At 49.6% G+C, this 14,105-nt stretch overlaps 1 protein-coding gene across 1 annotated transcript in view; it reads left to right on the top strand.

Moving 5' to 3' along the window:
• LOC138492324 (clustered mitochondria protein homolog) overlaps positions 1-14,105 on the top strand; it is a 1,100,229-nt gene that overhangs the window by 585,769 nt on the left and 500,355 nt on the right. The window contains exon 15 of the mRNA XM_069619372.1: positions 5,436-5,498. Within this exon, the coding sequence (XP_069475473.1) occupies positions 5,436-5,498 (63 nt within the window). The remainder of the gene's footprint in view (positions 1-5,435; positions 5,499-14,105) is intronic.

The following is a 14,105-nucleotide window of genomic DNA, read 5'->3' on the forward strand; positions in this document are numbered from 1 at the left end:
GCCTATTGCTGGGCAAATGCTGGGTCAAGTTGCTATCCATGATTGGATAACCACTCCAGTTTCAATGGTACAGGTCCTCTCCATCGGCAGACTTGGCCAAGATTCCAGTCAAGATCTTGGATAAAAGGACTCCTCCTGCAGTCATTCTTCAGATTACTCTTGGAGCCAAGTTCTTCATGAAGAAGAGCAGCCAGTTGAAGACACAAGGACGACCACTGCAGCTGACCAGCACCAACTCCAGTGAGGTGCCAGTGGAAGCCCTGCTACTCTACCTGACCTCAAGAAGACACTCATTGGCGCTTTGACCCCTGGATTGTTGAGAACAATCAATCTTGACCCCTACTTGAGGATCTGTGCCTTCTGAGCTTTTTGAAGTGTCCCCCAGACCAACCGGTCAACTGACCAGCTCTCTCCTGGGTTTCATTGCTGCAGCCTTCGCCGTTCCGAGTGCATCCTTGGAACTTGGAGGATCTTCAACTTGTACAACAAGACACCTGCTCATGCATTGTCTGCCTCCTTGTATCAGCAGAAGCTGTGCAGGACCTGCTCCTTTGTAAGTCTCTGGAAGATCGCCTGTCGCCACCCGACAGTGATCAATCCCACTGCAATCAGTGTTACTAGCTTCCTAGAGGTGTCCTGATGTCACCTGCTCCACAGAAGACCTCCCCTTTCTTTGTTTGGCGGTTCAGTTGGAAGGTGTCTTGAACAGATTCCTAAGCACCGCGACCACCCAAAACTAAATTCTTCGTCCAAAAGTGACCTCTGCGCAGGCAATCCCTGGGCCTTTCTCAACTGGACCAAGCACAGAAGATTGATCTCCGTAGACATCAGAGTTAGGGGATAAGTTAACATACCTCTTCCTCCCCCATGTTCTCCACAGGGTTAGATGGGTGTAAAGTCCCACCCCTAAACTATACTTTCCTGACTTTGATCGATGGAGGCCTGATCAAGGATCCCTTCCTACGCCTATCCTAGTGACTGGGATTGAGCTAATTTGCTTACCTGAACTTTATTTACCTTTTTGACTTTTTGATCAGAACCACTGGCATTGTCCACCTCTCTTAATCAACCTACCTTTGAAATATAACTTTGGATTGATGGCTTTTGGGCACAAGGCCCCAAACCATCTTAGGTTCGGCCTTATTGGGCCTCATTACAACTCCGGCAGTAGCCGTGCTGGTAAAAACGGCAGGCTGCCACCAGATTTGTATATTTTTCCGGCCCCTGCAATGGGGAATCCCCGGGGCATTCCAGACCTGGCGATCCCTGAAGCCAGGGGTCGGAAAAAGTTACTCTCCATTCCCATTTTGCACCGGCACTATTGGTGCAAAGTGTGCACGCCGGTGCCTTTCCGCCCGCCAGGTCGGATCTGGCGGACGGAAAGGCCAGCGGCCTGCAAACTTGTACTCTGCTGGTCCGGTAACAATGGTGCCGGTAAGCCTACCGGTACCGTTATTACCGGACGGCAGGGTTGTAATGAGGCCCATTAAGTGTTAGGAGAGCGATTCTGTGGTTATTTTAAGTGTCTTTACAGAATTGCACGCATCTGAGTACTTATCTTTGTTTCACTGGTTATTGAATCAAATGCTTTCTTTCTTCTGCTAAGGGTGAATTTATATATCGTTTTACAGTAAGTGTGTGACAATATATGACTCTGGGATTTTCTTGCTTAGTGTTTATTTTAAAAGCCTAATAAATCATTGTATATTTTTGTAGTCCTCTTTCTAACTTGAATTATTGGTGTTGCTGTCTTTGGACTCATTGTAGCCCTAGCCCATTCTCACAGTCCTTGTGAGACTACGCCTTTCCGCTCTGCTACCTTACCTTGATTGGGTTTGGCAGAAATCTGTGTCGTCTTGTGGTGGCCTCCCAAAATCCAGTACCAGGGTTGGCTTTGGAAATCCATCTAAATATTCATCTAAACAAATCAGTGGCATATGTGGGATAAGGTCTTTGGCATTCAGTGTAGATTTACTGAAGTGATCCCATAGGTGTTGGTACACAACTCTAAACTTTATAGGTTTTAGGCCTGTAAAAGACACTGTGTGTGCAGAAGTAGGGCTTGGACACAAAGGTGACATAGTTTTGGGTATTAACTTGTATTTAATGAAAAGGGTTAGGAAAATGGCCTCTGTCCCTAAAGCTAAGCGAGATTTCCCTACCTCAAAGAAAACTAGTGAAAATGTCAGAATGTCAAAATAAACCGTCATGCCCTAAAAACCGACTTCTGACCTTAAAGCTAATAACCTAAATCAAATGTGCAAGGGTGTTCTCTTCCAAAGTAAAGTGAAAATGACAGTTCTTGCCAACCAAAAAAAGTTTCCAATGTCTCGGGTGATCAAAACGACAAAAGCAATGTTCCACAATGTATATAACCAAGGATTAGGAGGCTAGCTTCTTTCCTCTAGATTCCTTCTGGTTCCACTTCTCCTTTCTTTATCTCCTTGGGTCCCATTCTGCATATCTTCTTGGATGAACTTTGCTGTACTTTTATATTATCTTTTGGGAATGAGTCTGTAGTTCTGTATTAAAACAGCGTGATGAACTCTCCTGCCAAACACTGGTTTCCTTCTGATTGGTCTCTTTTGCTGTCAGGGTCCCAGACCCTCTTATTCTAAATTCTCATGTGGGAGCGGGTTCCAGATCGCAATGTGTTGCTGCAATAGCTTGGTTTACACTCCTGCCAAGCATATGCTTTCTTTTGGACGGTCTGTGTCTCTCAGGGTCCCAGACCCTCTTATTCTTTGGCTCTCATATGGGTGCAGGTCCCAGACTTGCAATGGTCTGTTGCAATAGCTTGGTGTACTCGCCTGCCAAGCATATGCTGCCTTCTGTACTGTCTCTTCTCCTCTCAGGGTTTCAGACCCTCTTATTCTCTTACCGTGGTGGTTGACCCCACAATAGAAGACAATGCCACTGATTGGGAAGAGGGAAGGAGAATTTGGCTTGGCGATGGAGGGAGACTCTAATAAAGTGGAGGAATACCACATTCTCTGGATGGAAATGGTCTTCCCTAATCCCATAAGGGCTTCCTCTCCCAAGTGATCCTCCCCCAGTGCACCACCCCCAGTGGAGGGCTATAGTACTGTGTGGACTCATCGCCCTGGCCCATGGGAAAGGCCTTCCCTAGGGTAGAAGGGACGACATCCATACATTTGTCACAGTATGTAAACATACATTGGTACTACTCTTACTATGCACAAAGTTGAATCTTTAAAACAACTGTGTGCAGGGAATGGTTAACTGACCTCTGGAAACAAGTTACTTGGTGCAGGAATTGATAGATAACCAGGAAGCTAGGAATAATGTTTTATTTGGTGCTGTTGATGATTCTGGAGCAGGGCCTAACAGTAGTAATGGTCCTGTTATTATTTAAACTACAGAAGAGACTAGTGAATCTGAAGAGAGGGCGCCTCAATCCTCTATCACATCTGAAGCTGAAGTTATTTTTGATTATGAGGAAAGGGGAGCTGAGGCTGAAAGAAATGGTGATCAAATACCAACATAGCAAAGATGGAATCGGATAAGATTGAGAAAGAGAAGGACTGAGCATTCCAGCTGTAGTTGAGCGTCTGGGAATGGTTCTGGGCTATCCTTTCATCCAGGATTTCCTAAAGAAAAATGACATTGATTGGTTAAATGCACGGAGTATGCTTCATGAGGTACAAGAGATGAATGAGTCTGACAAGATTGCTTGGCTTCTCAGCAGACTACACCAGAATGGCTGCAGTGCTCTTATAGAGTTGTTGAAGCCTGAGAGAAAAGATTTTGAAAAATGAAAATAGGCTCTGCTCTTAATGTTTAGGGAGACTCCTGCCCAATTCTTAACTGGGTTTAGAGACCTCAAGAGACAAGAGAATGCTTGTGAGACTTATGTGAATGATTCTTTGAAAATATTGAGTGGCTGTGTTGAAGGTTATAACATAACCATTTTGAAGGCATGATTATTCTTTTTATGCTTCAACATTATTTGGCTTCTTGTTCCTCTGAATTGAAACTGCATTTGGCAGATTCTAAGGAGTTTGATCCAAAGAAAGCGGCCATTGCTTCTAATCTAAGGGTGTCCCATAGAGTGTCCAATGACAAGAGTGCTTCTAGTAAGCATGAGGATGGGAAACAGAACAAGAGTGTGGGTCTACTGAAAAACCTGCCAACAAAATGTTTCGTAAGGGGAATCCGTCACATGGAGAGAATGGAAAGAGTTGTGGGATTTATCATCCCAAACAAGAATCTGACTACAGTTAGCCTCTCATACATACAAAGATCCTCAGAATCTGGTGTAATCTTTGAAGCATGTGGCCATACGAAGGGGGACCCCGATGTACTGTGAATCTGGCATTGCCTTACAAAGTTACTTTAGTGTCGCTGGGAACCTAGAGTTGCTGAAGCCTATGCTTCAATACCTGACAACATCAATTCTCAATTTAAGGATAGTGTACTGCTAGTTGGTGTGGACACCTCTATCAGGGACACTGGGGCCAACATGACTGTGGTGGATTCCACAGTGTTAAACTTGGAGGCTCTGGCCCGAGCTGCTCTGTGGCCCAGCAAAGGTTGGTGGATGAACCCCCTCCCCCCCCAGCAAACCTCCATCCTCAGATTCCCACTAATGCCCGTCACTCTAGAACAGGGGTATCCATCCTGTTAAGTTAGCAAGAGCTACTTGTAGTTAATGGGCAATAGGCGGAAACTACTGGCAAAAAATACTGGGGTTGTGATGTCTTTGAGTATGTGAATTTGTACAAAGATGTGTTGGGGTAGTTTATTTGCTCTTTGTATAACAAAGGCACAACATATGCATTTACCATGACATTTATAACATCAGAAACGCCTTTATTTAATTGTCATTTGTTCTTAGCTGCCTCCTAAAAATGGTCAAGCATGTCAGAATGTAGGAAACCAATTGAGACGTTAAATGTGATGCCTGACACTGAATGCTACCCACCAGTGCTGCGTAATTTGGTGTGCAGCTTGACCAGGAACAGCACTCGGATGCAGTCAGACGGAATCAACATTTTGATTTCTGGAATCTAGAGTCTAGAAGGAAATGGAGTGTTTGGGATTCCTGTAAGTGTTCAGAGGCAAGTCCCAGATAGTTTAGGATTTGTGGGTGATGAAGCATAATGACCACGCACAAGGTCTCAGACAAAGAAGGCTACCCTAGGCAAGCCTACGGGGAAGCATAAGCCCAAGAAGGAAGAAGGGTGGTCTGAGGTATTCAATCCCCATGATCAATTAGAATTGCTGAAGGGGGACACTTTAGGGAATAATTTAGTCAGGGTCAAGGAGATCGTCTTTCTCTGGAAGCCCTCACACCGGCCTGTTCCTAGTGTGAGGATGAATCCCCTGGGAGACATATTGGGTGATAAGCATTTGTGGGAGGTTCTGTATTCAAACTCCGCTTACTTAGTCTTATGTTTTGCTTTTATCCACAGAGGATCGTAATTGGTGAAATTGTGACCCGTGCAGCAAAGCATATCATCCGAAGGTATCTTCAGGTAAGAAACAATCCACAGCTCATTCAAACGTCCATCTTAAATTGTATACCTGGCAGAGAAGTGATCTGAAGAAGCTGCAAGCTGACATGTAGTCTTAAACAAGAGTTCAATAAATATAGTAATTATTATACTCATAAGTCCTGTCCCTTTTCCTCCATCCTTGTGGCCGTCCCCCAACATGAGGACTGTACCAGAACCTTTGGCAGTGGAAAATTGCACTTCCTCTTTAAATTTAGTATAGTGTGCGGGGGTGCGGCCTTGAGTGTGGAAATGCCCCACCCTCCGGAGCCTTACCTCCGTCTTATTTTCCACACAGATGGCATCGGACCTGGCAGCCAGCAGATGGATTTCTAGCTTTCCGCTTGTTCCCAGTTTGTTTTTTTCAATTCTTATTTCACTTCGGTGCCTCACCTCCCTGGCGCATGTCGGCCACAGGTGGATTCACGAGATGTGCCTCTTGCAACTGTTTGGTCCTGGCCTCGGGCACCCATGCACGCTTTCTGGAGTGTTTGGGGCCCGACAACTGCTGGGACTCATGTGCTGTCTGCAGCGCTCTGTCACAGGGCATTGAAGAATCATTTGTCGCAGTGGAGGGGCATATTCTGCTTTTCTCCACCCGAATTTAAGGACTTTGTCTCCGGATCCTCCCTTCAAGACAAGGTAGGCCCTCTGTTCAGCACGGCTCCACAGCATAGACTCCTTCCCCGGGGTACCTCGCATTCAGGTTATGCAGGCCCGAGGCCTCTATGGCTACCTGCTCCCAAGGTAAGGGGCTCGTGGGGGGGCCCTACCAGGCGGTCCTTGGAGGGACGATCAGACTTGCCCTCTTCTACCCCAGGGGGGTAAGGGATCGTCGAGTGCCACCTTTAAGAGTCGTTCCTCGGCTCGATCCAGCATGGCTACCGGCACAGGTGCCGAGGACTCCCAGCCTAGCAGAGCTCGCTCCGAGGCAGTCATCCAGGGCTTTTCGACTACTGGCCATCCGGCTGAGGGCTCAGTGCCTACCAGAAGGATCTCTGAGGTCGACGCCTCTGCTTCGGGTGCAAGACTCAACCTGTATCCTTTCGTGTCTGAGGCCTCTCTTGGCTCAGGGCCTCTGCGCCCTTCCTTCCAGGGCGTGCTGCAAGGGATAAAAATGGCAGGTGGCCATCTTGGATCCGGCTCAGGGCCATGCCAGTGCTTTCACCCATCGAGTGGGCTTTGCAGGATGATTCCAGCCCCCTTCTCTCTGGAAGCAGCAGCTGATACTATGTTGCAGGGTTTTGGTCCCCTCGGGGGTACATCTACCCATCGCAGGCGTGCAGCTACAAGAACCAGGCGCCTCAGCTTTTTGACCGGGAGCAGAGGCCCAGCGCCTCGGAGGGCAGGGTCCCTAGGGACCCGGCGGCTAGTGAGGACAGCTTTTGAATGCTTCCTCTTCCTCATACGTTCCCCTCGGATGAAGGTGCTTCTGAAGGACATTGTGAAGGAGGCAATCCCCCAGGTGGCGTCATCCCGGCCTCCTTCTCTGGGTGGTACTCCCTTTCCTCTGGCGCTCCCGGTCCCTTCACCGGTTCAGGCCCTACCAGTCATATTGACATCTACACCGCCTCCTGTACCACAAACCCCTCCCCTCAATAGCCATTGGACTTTTCTGCGGCTCCGGACCTGGGGGGGGGGGCCTCATGCACCTGTGTCCCAGGGTCCGGATTCCCCTCGGCCTGTGAAAATGGGAGTTCCGGGGACGGACGATGACAAGGATGACGATGCCCAGGACGATGAGTCTTCGGCATCCCTTAAGGCCTTTCATGACCGCCTCCAGAGCCTGGCAGAGTTCATGGAGGTCCCTCTTCCAGAAGTCGGGTGTGCTCGAAGAGGTCTTGGGGAAACGCACCACAATCTGGTCTGGCATTCCCCTCCAAAAGGATGAGCTGCAGGTGGCACAAAGTGTCTGGGAGAAGCCCAGGGCCAACGTCCAGATGAACAAGACGTTGGACAGCAGGTTTAGGCTGACCGACGGGGAGCTAATCCTCCTTGCCTCCCACAGCCCCATCCCCTCAATAAAAAACCACCTCAGTGCCCTGCCTATGACCAAGCCCCCCCAAAACCCAGCTCTCGCTCATGACAGCAAAGACTCTAAAGCCTTCTCCTTCAGACCTGTCACTGACTCAGAAGTCATAGCCATCATGGAACGCATCAAGCCCTCCTCATGCAAGGGCGACATTTGCCCCGCAGCACTCATCAAAGAGTGCAGAGAACCACTAGCACCACTAATTACAGCCCTTATGCTTCTCTCTCCACCGACATAGTCCCCCTTGCTCTCAAAGAAGCCTGGGTCTGCCCATTACTCAAAAAACCTTCACTTGACCCGAACATGCCCAATAATTTTAGACCCATAACAACCGTCCCATTCCTGCTTAAGATACTGGACAAAGCAGCATACCTTCAGATACAACAATTTCTGGAAGAAAACCACATCCTGGGCAAGAGGCAATCAGTTTTCCGGCCAAGGCATGGAACCGAAAAGGCCCTACTCGACCTAAAAATGCAAATTGAACAACCCACAGACCAAGGCAAACCAGCGCTACTCTTGCTGCTTGACCTATCTGCAGCCTTTGATTTGGTAGATCACATGACCCTATGCAGACACCTCAAGAAGGCAGCTCACCTCTCACAGCAAGCTACCACACGGATCACCTCCTTCCTGAGGGAAGGCTAATGATGGTATTCTCTGACCAAGCATGCGCCACCCCCACACCCATCCATTGCGGAGTTCCGCAGGGTCCCTGCACGACACTGACTCTCTACAACATTTTTACCCTCCCTCTCTTCAATGACCTCGATGATCACGGCATAACTTACACCAATTATGCCAATGATACACAAGTACTACTCCCACTCACTGGCTCCTATGAACAGGACACTGCCAAGCTAAGCGAGATCTATGCTAACGGCCTCTGCCTCAACAGAGACAAGACTGAAATACTCATAGTAGGTACCAAACAAACTCAATAAATTGGACAGCAAATACGCCTCCTTCATCATAGACAACACTCCCATCACCACATCAAAAACAGCCAAAACACTGGGAGTACACATAGACTCCACCCTATCCATGTCACGTCAAGTCAGCGCCATCACATCTTCGGCAGCTCTTACCACCAAAATCATAAATGCTGTCAAACCTTCTCTCACCTCAAAACTGCCTGTCCATAGCCAGAGCCACAGTAGGGGCTAGATTGGACTACTGCAATGTCCTCTTCTTAGGCACCTCAGCCAAGAACTTAAAGAAACTCCAAACCACTCAAAACAACGCCCCCAGGGCTGCCCTCAGCATTCCCAATAGGGAGCACATCTCCCAAGCCGGGAAAGACGCCCATTGGCTCCCAGTCAGAGAGCGCATCCTATTCAAAGCCCTTTCCATTACACACGCCTGCCTAGCAAACACAGCACCTCCATACCTTTCAGAAACCATTCACCGCGCCACTTCAGAATGACCTACACGCACCCAACACTGCAACCTGCTCGCCATCCCTACCTTTAAATGAGCCAAAGCTGGCAGCGCCAGCTTTGCAGTCTTAGCACCAAAAAATTGGAATGCACTAGCACCAACACTCAGGAAAGAGACCTCACGCTCAGCATTCCGCAAGCTTCTAAAAACTCAACTATTCCACTAGGCCAGCCACTTTAGACACTTCAGACATACCTTACCTGACCTGTGGGTTCATCCATGTTAATTGCCCAATCCGTAACTGAAATGTATATCTAAACTGCTGTATGCTCTTGTAACCCTTTAAGCTATGCTCTTTGTCTAAGCAAGTATCCTTAAAAAGCACCACAATGCCCTAGGGCCGATGCGTGCTATACAAATGCAAATAAATAAAATAAATTCCCCTGTGGTGGGCGCAGCCGCGTTCTAGTCTAAACCATCGTCTTTATCCACGGGAGCCACCTCCAGTTGCCTCTCCAAGGCGGACAAAGTCCTTGGTAAAGCTGTTACTCCATCTCAGGACTGCATCTGTGGCAGGCCAACGCGGATTCCCTCTTGGCTGCGGCTAACCAAAAGCTGTGACAGAGGCTTGGGGAATTTCTACCCAACCTCCCTTCGAACAAACAAGCCTCCTTCAAGGACGGCGTGAATGCAAGCCACAAAGTTTTCATCTGACATATAGGAGCTGATCCTAGATCTGCCCTTCCAGGGCGTGGACCTTTTTCATTCATCCACCATTGATGAAGAAAACCTCCACTCAAACCGCCTAGTCCTTAGCTATCCTGACAAAGCCAGGTCAGAAATCCTTCCCTTAATCCCAGGGTAGCGCCGAGTTCAAACGCCAAACACTTATCGGCTTCAAGGGGTTCAGAGGCTGTGGTACGTGGAGGTCTGACCGTAGAAAGAAGCAGCAGAGGATGTTGTGCAGGTTTTTCCTCTGTCCCCGTATCCGATGCCAAGAAGCAGTGACATCAGGGTCGGGGAAACAGCTCGCCTGAGGGGTTTGGCCCTCTTTCAGGACACCTCGAAGCATCTTTTCAGCAACCTGTGACTCCTATCTATAGTCTCTATGGGCCTCAGTTTTCCTCTTCCTTTGCCTCTACAATCCTCTCCTCCTCTTCGGCAGATTTGGGCCCCAGCTCTTTTATGGGAGGTCCTGTCTCTCTTGGAGCCGGTTCCTCTTGCGGACAGGGGCTTTGGTTACTACTCCAGGATTTTTGCGGTACTAAAGAACAACCAGGCTGGCCTGAGGGTAGTCCTGGAACTATCATTTCCAAGCCTGTATTTACCGCTGGAACGCTTAAAGATGATTACTCCCACGCACATAGCCGAGTCTCTGTGTGCAGGGGACTGCATGTTTTCCTGGACATCAAAGATGCGTACCTGCATGTACCAATATATATATATACTGCATCTGAAGTTCCTGCGGTTCACGATTATGTCGTACCACTTCCAGTACAAAGTTCTGCCCTTCGGCCTGAACTTGGCCCATAGTGTCTTCACGAAGTTAATAAATGCAGGTGCGGGCCTTCTCTGCTTGGAGGGCCATCACCTGTACCCTTACCAGGACGACTGGTTGGTGAGGGCAGGATCACCCAAAGGGGTGGTACACTCCTGCCAGAGATTGGGCGATACCCTTCATCATTTGGGCTTTTCCCTCAACCGGAGGAATTCAGTTATGCCTGTGTCAGGATCGGGTCTTCCTAGGGGTGCGTTGGAACACTACCGTTCAGCAGGTGTTCCCCCACGGCCGAGGCTGATGTCCCTCCGCAAGGCAGTAGGGCAATTTCTGTTCAACTTGACCACCTCAGCATGGTGGTTCCAGCACATTCTGGACCTCATAGCCTCTTGTGTGCTGACTGTACAGCACACCTGTCTCAAGATGAGGTGGCACCAGCCCCACCTGGCGGTCAATTGGGATCAGGAGACGGGAGTCTGTCGGACAGGATCCCAATTCCACCACTCCTTTTGCCCGATCTTCACTGGTGGCTGATGAATGGCAATGTTTCAGTGGGAACCCCTTTCCCCCGACCTGAGCCTTCCCTGGTGGTGAGGACGTACTCCTCTTTCGTGCTGAGGTTGCTACTCTGGAGGGCTATGTGATTCATGGGGCATGGTCCAGGATGGAAGCCCTCCTACCTTTCAATCTGCTTGAGCTCAGGACAGGGGGACTGGCCCTCGGTATTTTGGCCCCTCATCAGGGACAAGTCAGTTCTGGTCAGGACGGACAAATCTATTATGTTTTACCTGAACAAGCAGGGTGGGGACTACCGCCCTGCCCCCACCCCTCTCCTATGCATGGAGGCGGTTTCGATCTGGGAATGGGCCCTTGCAGAGAGGATTTCAATTTCGGCAGTCCATCTGCCGGGGGACAGCAATGTGGAAGTGGACTGGACCAGCCCAGTTGCTTTGGGGTTCAACACCTACGAGTGGGAATTGCACGACTCCTTGTTGCCCCCTGTTCCAGCGTTTGGAGTTTGTGGACATGGCATTGTTTGCATCCCCCCTGAATGCCAAGTGCCCACAGTTTTCCCTAATGGGCAGGTCGCGGTCAGGGGTCACTGGGCGACGCCATCAGATCTGCTGGCACAGCCACAAGTGTTGCATGTTCCCGTTTAAAACTCTGCTCCAGCGGACCCTCTGCAAGTTTTGGGCTTCTGTGAGCTGCAGCCTCATCCTAGTCACCCTGCAATGGCCTTTGAGATCCTAGTTTTCGGATCTGCCGCAGTTGTGCTCCCAGGGTCCCGGCCATCTTCCGATCCCCAGCTGGGGTTTCTTGACGCAGCAGGGTGGGCAGTGAAACATCTGCACCTGGCCAAACTGGCTTTGACGGTCTGGTTCCTGATCAGCTGAGGCTTCAGCACGCTCAATTTTCAGATGACATCTGGGACATCATTCAGCAGGCCAGCAGGTCCTCGACCAGTATAAAAGCAAATGGACTTTTCTGCCATTGGGCACACGACAAGGGCCTGGGCCCGGTCACTTGGCTTCTAGATGAAGTACTGGCTTTTTCAGCACACTTGGCTCGTTCTGGAGTTCAGGGGGACACTTGCTGCACGTTTTTGATGGCCATTGGGGCTTACAAGAATTCCCCCGAGCATGTGTTTTCGGCAGCCAACCCGATGGTTAAGGCCCACCTTAAGGGGTTGTCTAGGCTTTTTCCTCCGGTACATAGGCTGCATCCAGTCTGGGACCTCAGTGTGGTTCTTGCAGCTTTGAAACACATGCTTTTTGAGCCGATGGCCTTTCTGGACATCCGCTTGGTGATGCTAAAGACTTTTATTGGTGGCTGTCACCTCTGTGCGCAGAGTTAGTGAGCTGCCAGCGTGGTCTTCGTGCAAGCTCTTCACCCCGTTTCACAACAAGATCATCTTGCGTACTCACCAAAACTTTTGCCCAAGATAATCTCTCTGTTCCATTTTAATCAAGAGCTCTGCCTGCCGGTGTTCTTCCCGAACCCACAGTGTGAGGCAGCGAGGGACCTACATTCCTTGGACCTAGAGGGACACGCGCTTCTTGGGATGTCATCAGCAAGGCAGCTGCTTGGGCCACTCTGTTGGACTTCTGTAAGCACTACTCACTGGACACCAAATCCAGAGTTTGGTCAGGCATTCTGAAGAACCTTTTCGCTTCATATTAGATATGAGACAGGTTGTCACCGTTCTACCCTACATGCTTGTTTGGTGGAATCACCCACCGTGATGGAGGAAAGGGGACACGGCGTATGAGTAATTAAAGTTACTCACCTTAGTGGCTAGAGTACTCCTAGTCCCCTTTCCTCCATGCGTCCCACCCACCTTCCCACACTATTATGCCAATGGCTAATGGGTAATATGTGTAGCCAGGTTTCGAAGGGATTGTGTCCTCCGACGTATTCCTTATCTATGATATTTGAATCTCCAGCTTGCTGGCCTCGGAAATTTTTTTCCCAGTAGAGGGCGCTGTGCGTCGACGTCCGTCGAGTAGGTGTTCCTCGACAGCCACTGTATCGACGGCGACGTCATCATGCCTATAAATGGCCACGCGCAGCGTCCGTTGCTCAGTTCCGTTTTTCCGCGCTTCGTGTGCCTCGGAATACCGTTGCTCAGTTCGTCAGTCGAAATATATTCATATTTCCTCGAGAAAACCGACTCGTACTCGATGGTTTCCTCCTCCGACCCGACGACTCCTCGGTCCGGTTTCAAAAAATGCTGAGACTGTGGGAAGAAAATGCCGTTGACGGATCCTCACAGGATCTATTTGTGGTGTCTGGGAATCGAACACCAGTGTTCGGAGTGTGAGGAATGCCTATCCATGACGGCGAAAGCCTTGAAGGAGCGTAAGGGAAAGCTTGAGAGAGGTAAGTCAGTTTTAACTTCCTCGAAAGTTTCAGCGGTAGAGTCGAGACATTCGTCTCCTCACCGTCGAAAACATTCTCGGTCTAGGTCTCGAAGTGGCTCCCACCACTCGTCGAGATCTAGACACTCGAAAAAGAGACGTAGAAGATCTCCTTTGTCTTCGTCTTCTAGTTCCCCTGAAAGAGTAAATTGCCCCACAAAACACAGCTCTCAGGCTGAGTGGGAGGAATTCAGAAAAAAGATGCTAAGCGTCTTCGAGAAAGCGGCCTCGACCCCCTCGAAGTCAGCTGAGGGTGATACCCCGGGTGAAAAGCCCAAAAAATCTAAACGCTGCGAGTCGAAGCACCCGGCGAAAGAGTGGACCCGAAAGCGCCATGAGCCATCGGGAAGTAAAGCATCTTCGACGCCATCGTCGAAAAGCCCCTTCGAAGCATAGATCGGCGCCATCGACGCCGTTATCGAAGGGTTCTTCAAAACATCCGTCGATTGAGTCGACGCCGACATCGACGCCGATAAAAGAAAAACCCACGGCTACTCCACAGCCAACGGTTACACCGAGAGCCTCCGACACGACGTCAAGGACGTTGTCGACATCCTCGAGCAGGATTCCGATCCTCTCGAGTTCTTCGAGGCCTCTTCCAGTTTTCTCGACGCCTTTGTCGGCGCCTTCGAGGATTTTTACATCGGCGTCGACGACATCGACCTTTTCAAGGCCACTAATGATGGCTCCCTCTGCTTTAGAGATGGGTTTTATACCATTTCACAGGCCAGAGCATCCTCCCTTAACTTCAATTTATGAAG

The sequence above is a fragment of the Ambystoma mexicanum genome, chromosome 10, assembly GCF_040938575.1.
Source record: "Ambystoma mexicanum isolate Mex_15411 chromosome 10, UKY_AmexF1_1, whole genome shotgun sequence".
Lineage (NCBI taxonomy): Eukaryota > Metazoa > Chordata > Amphibia > Caudata > Ambystomatidae > Ambystoma > Ambystoma mexicanum.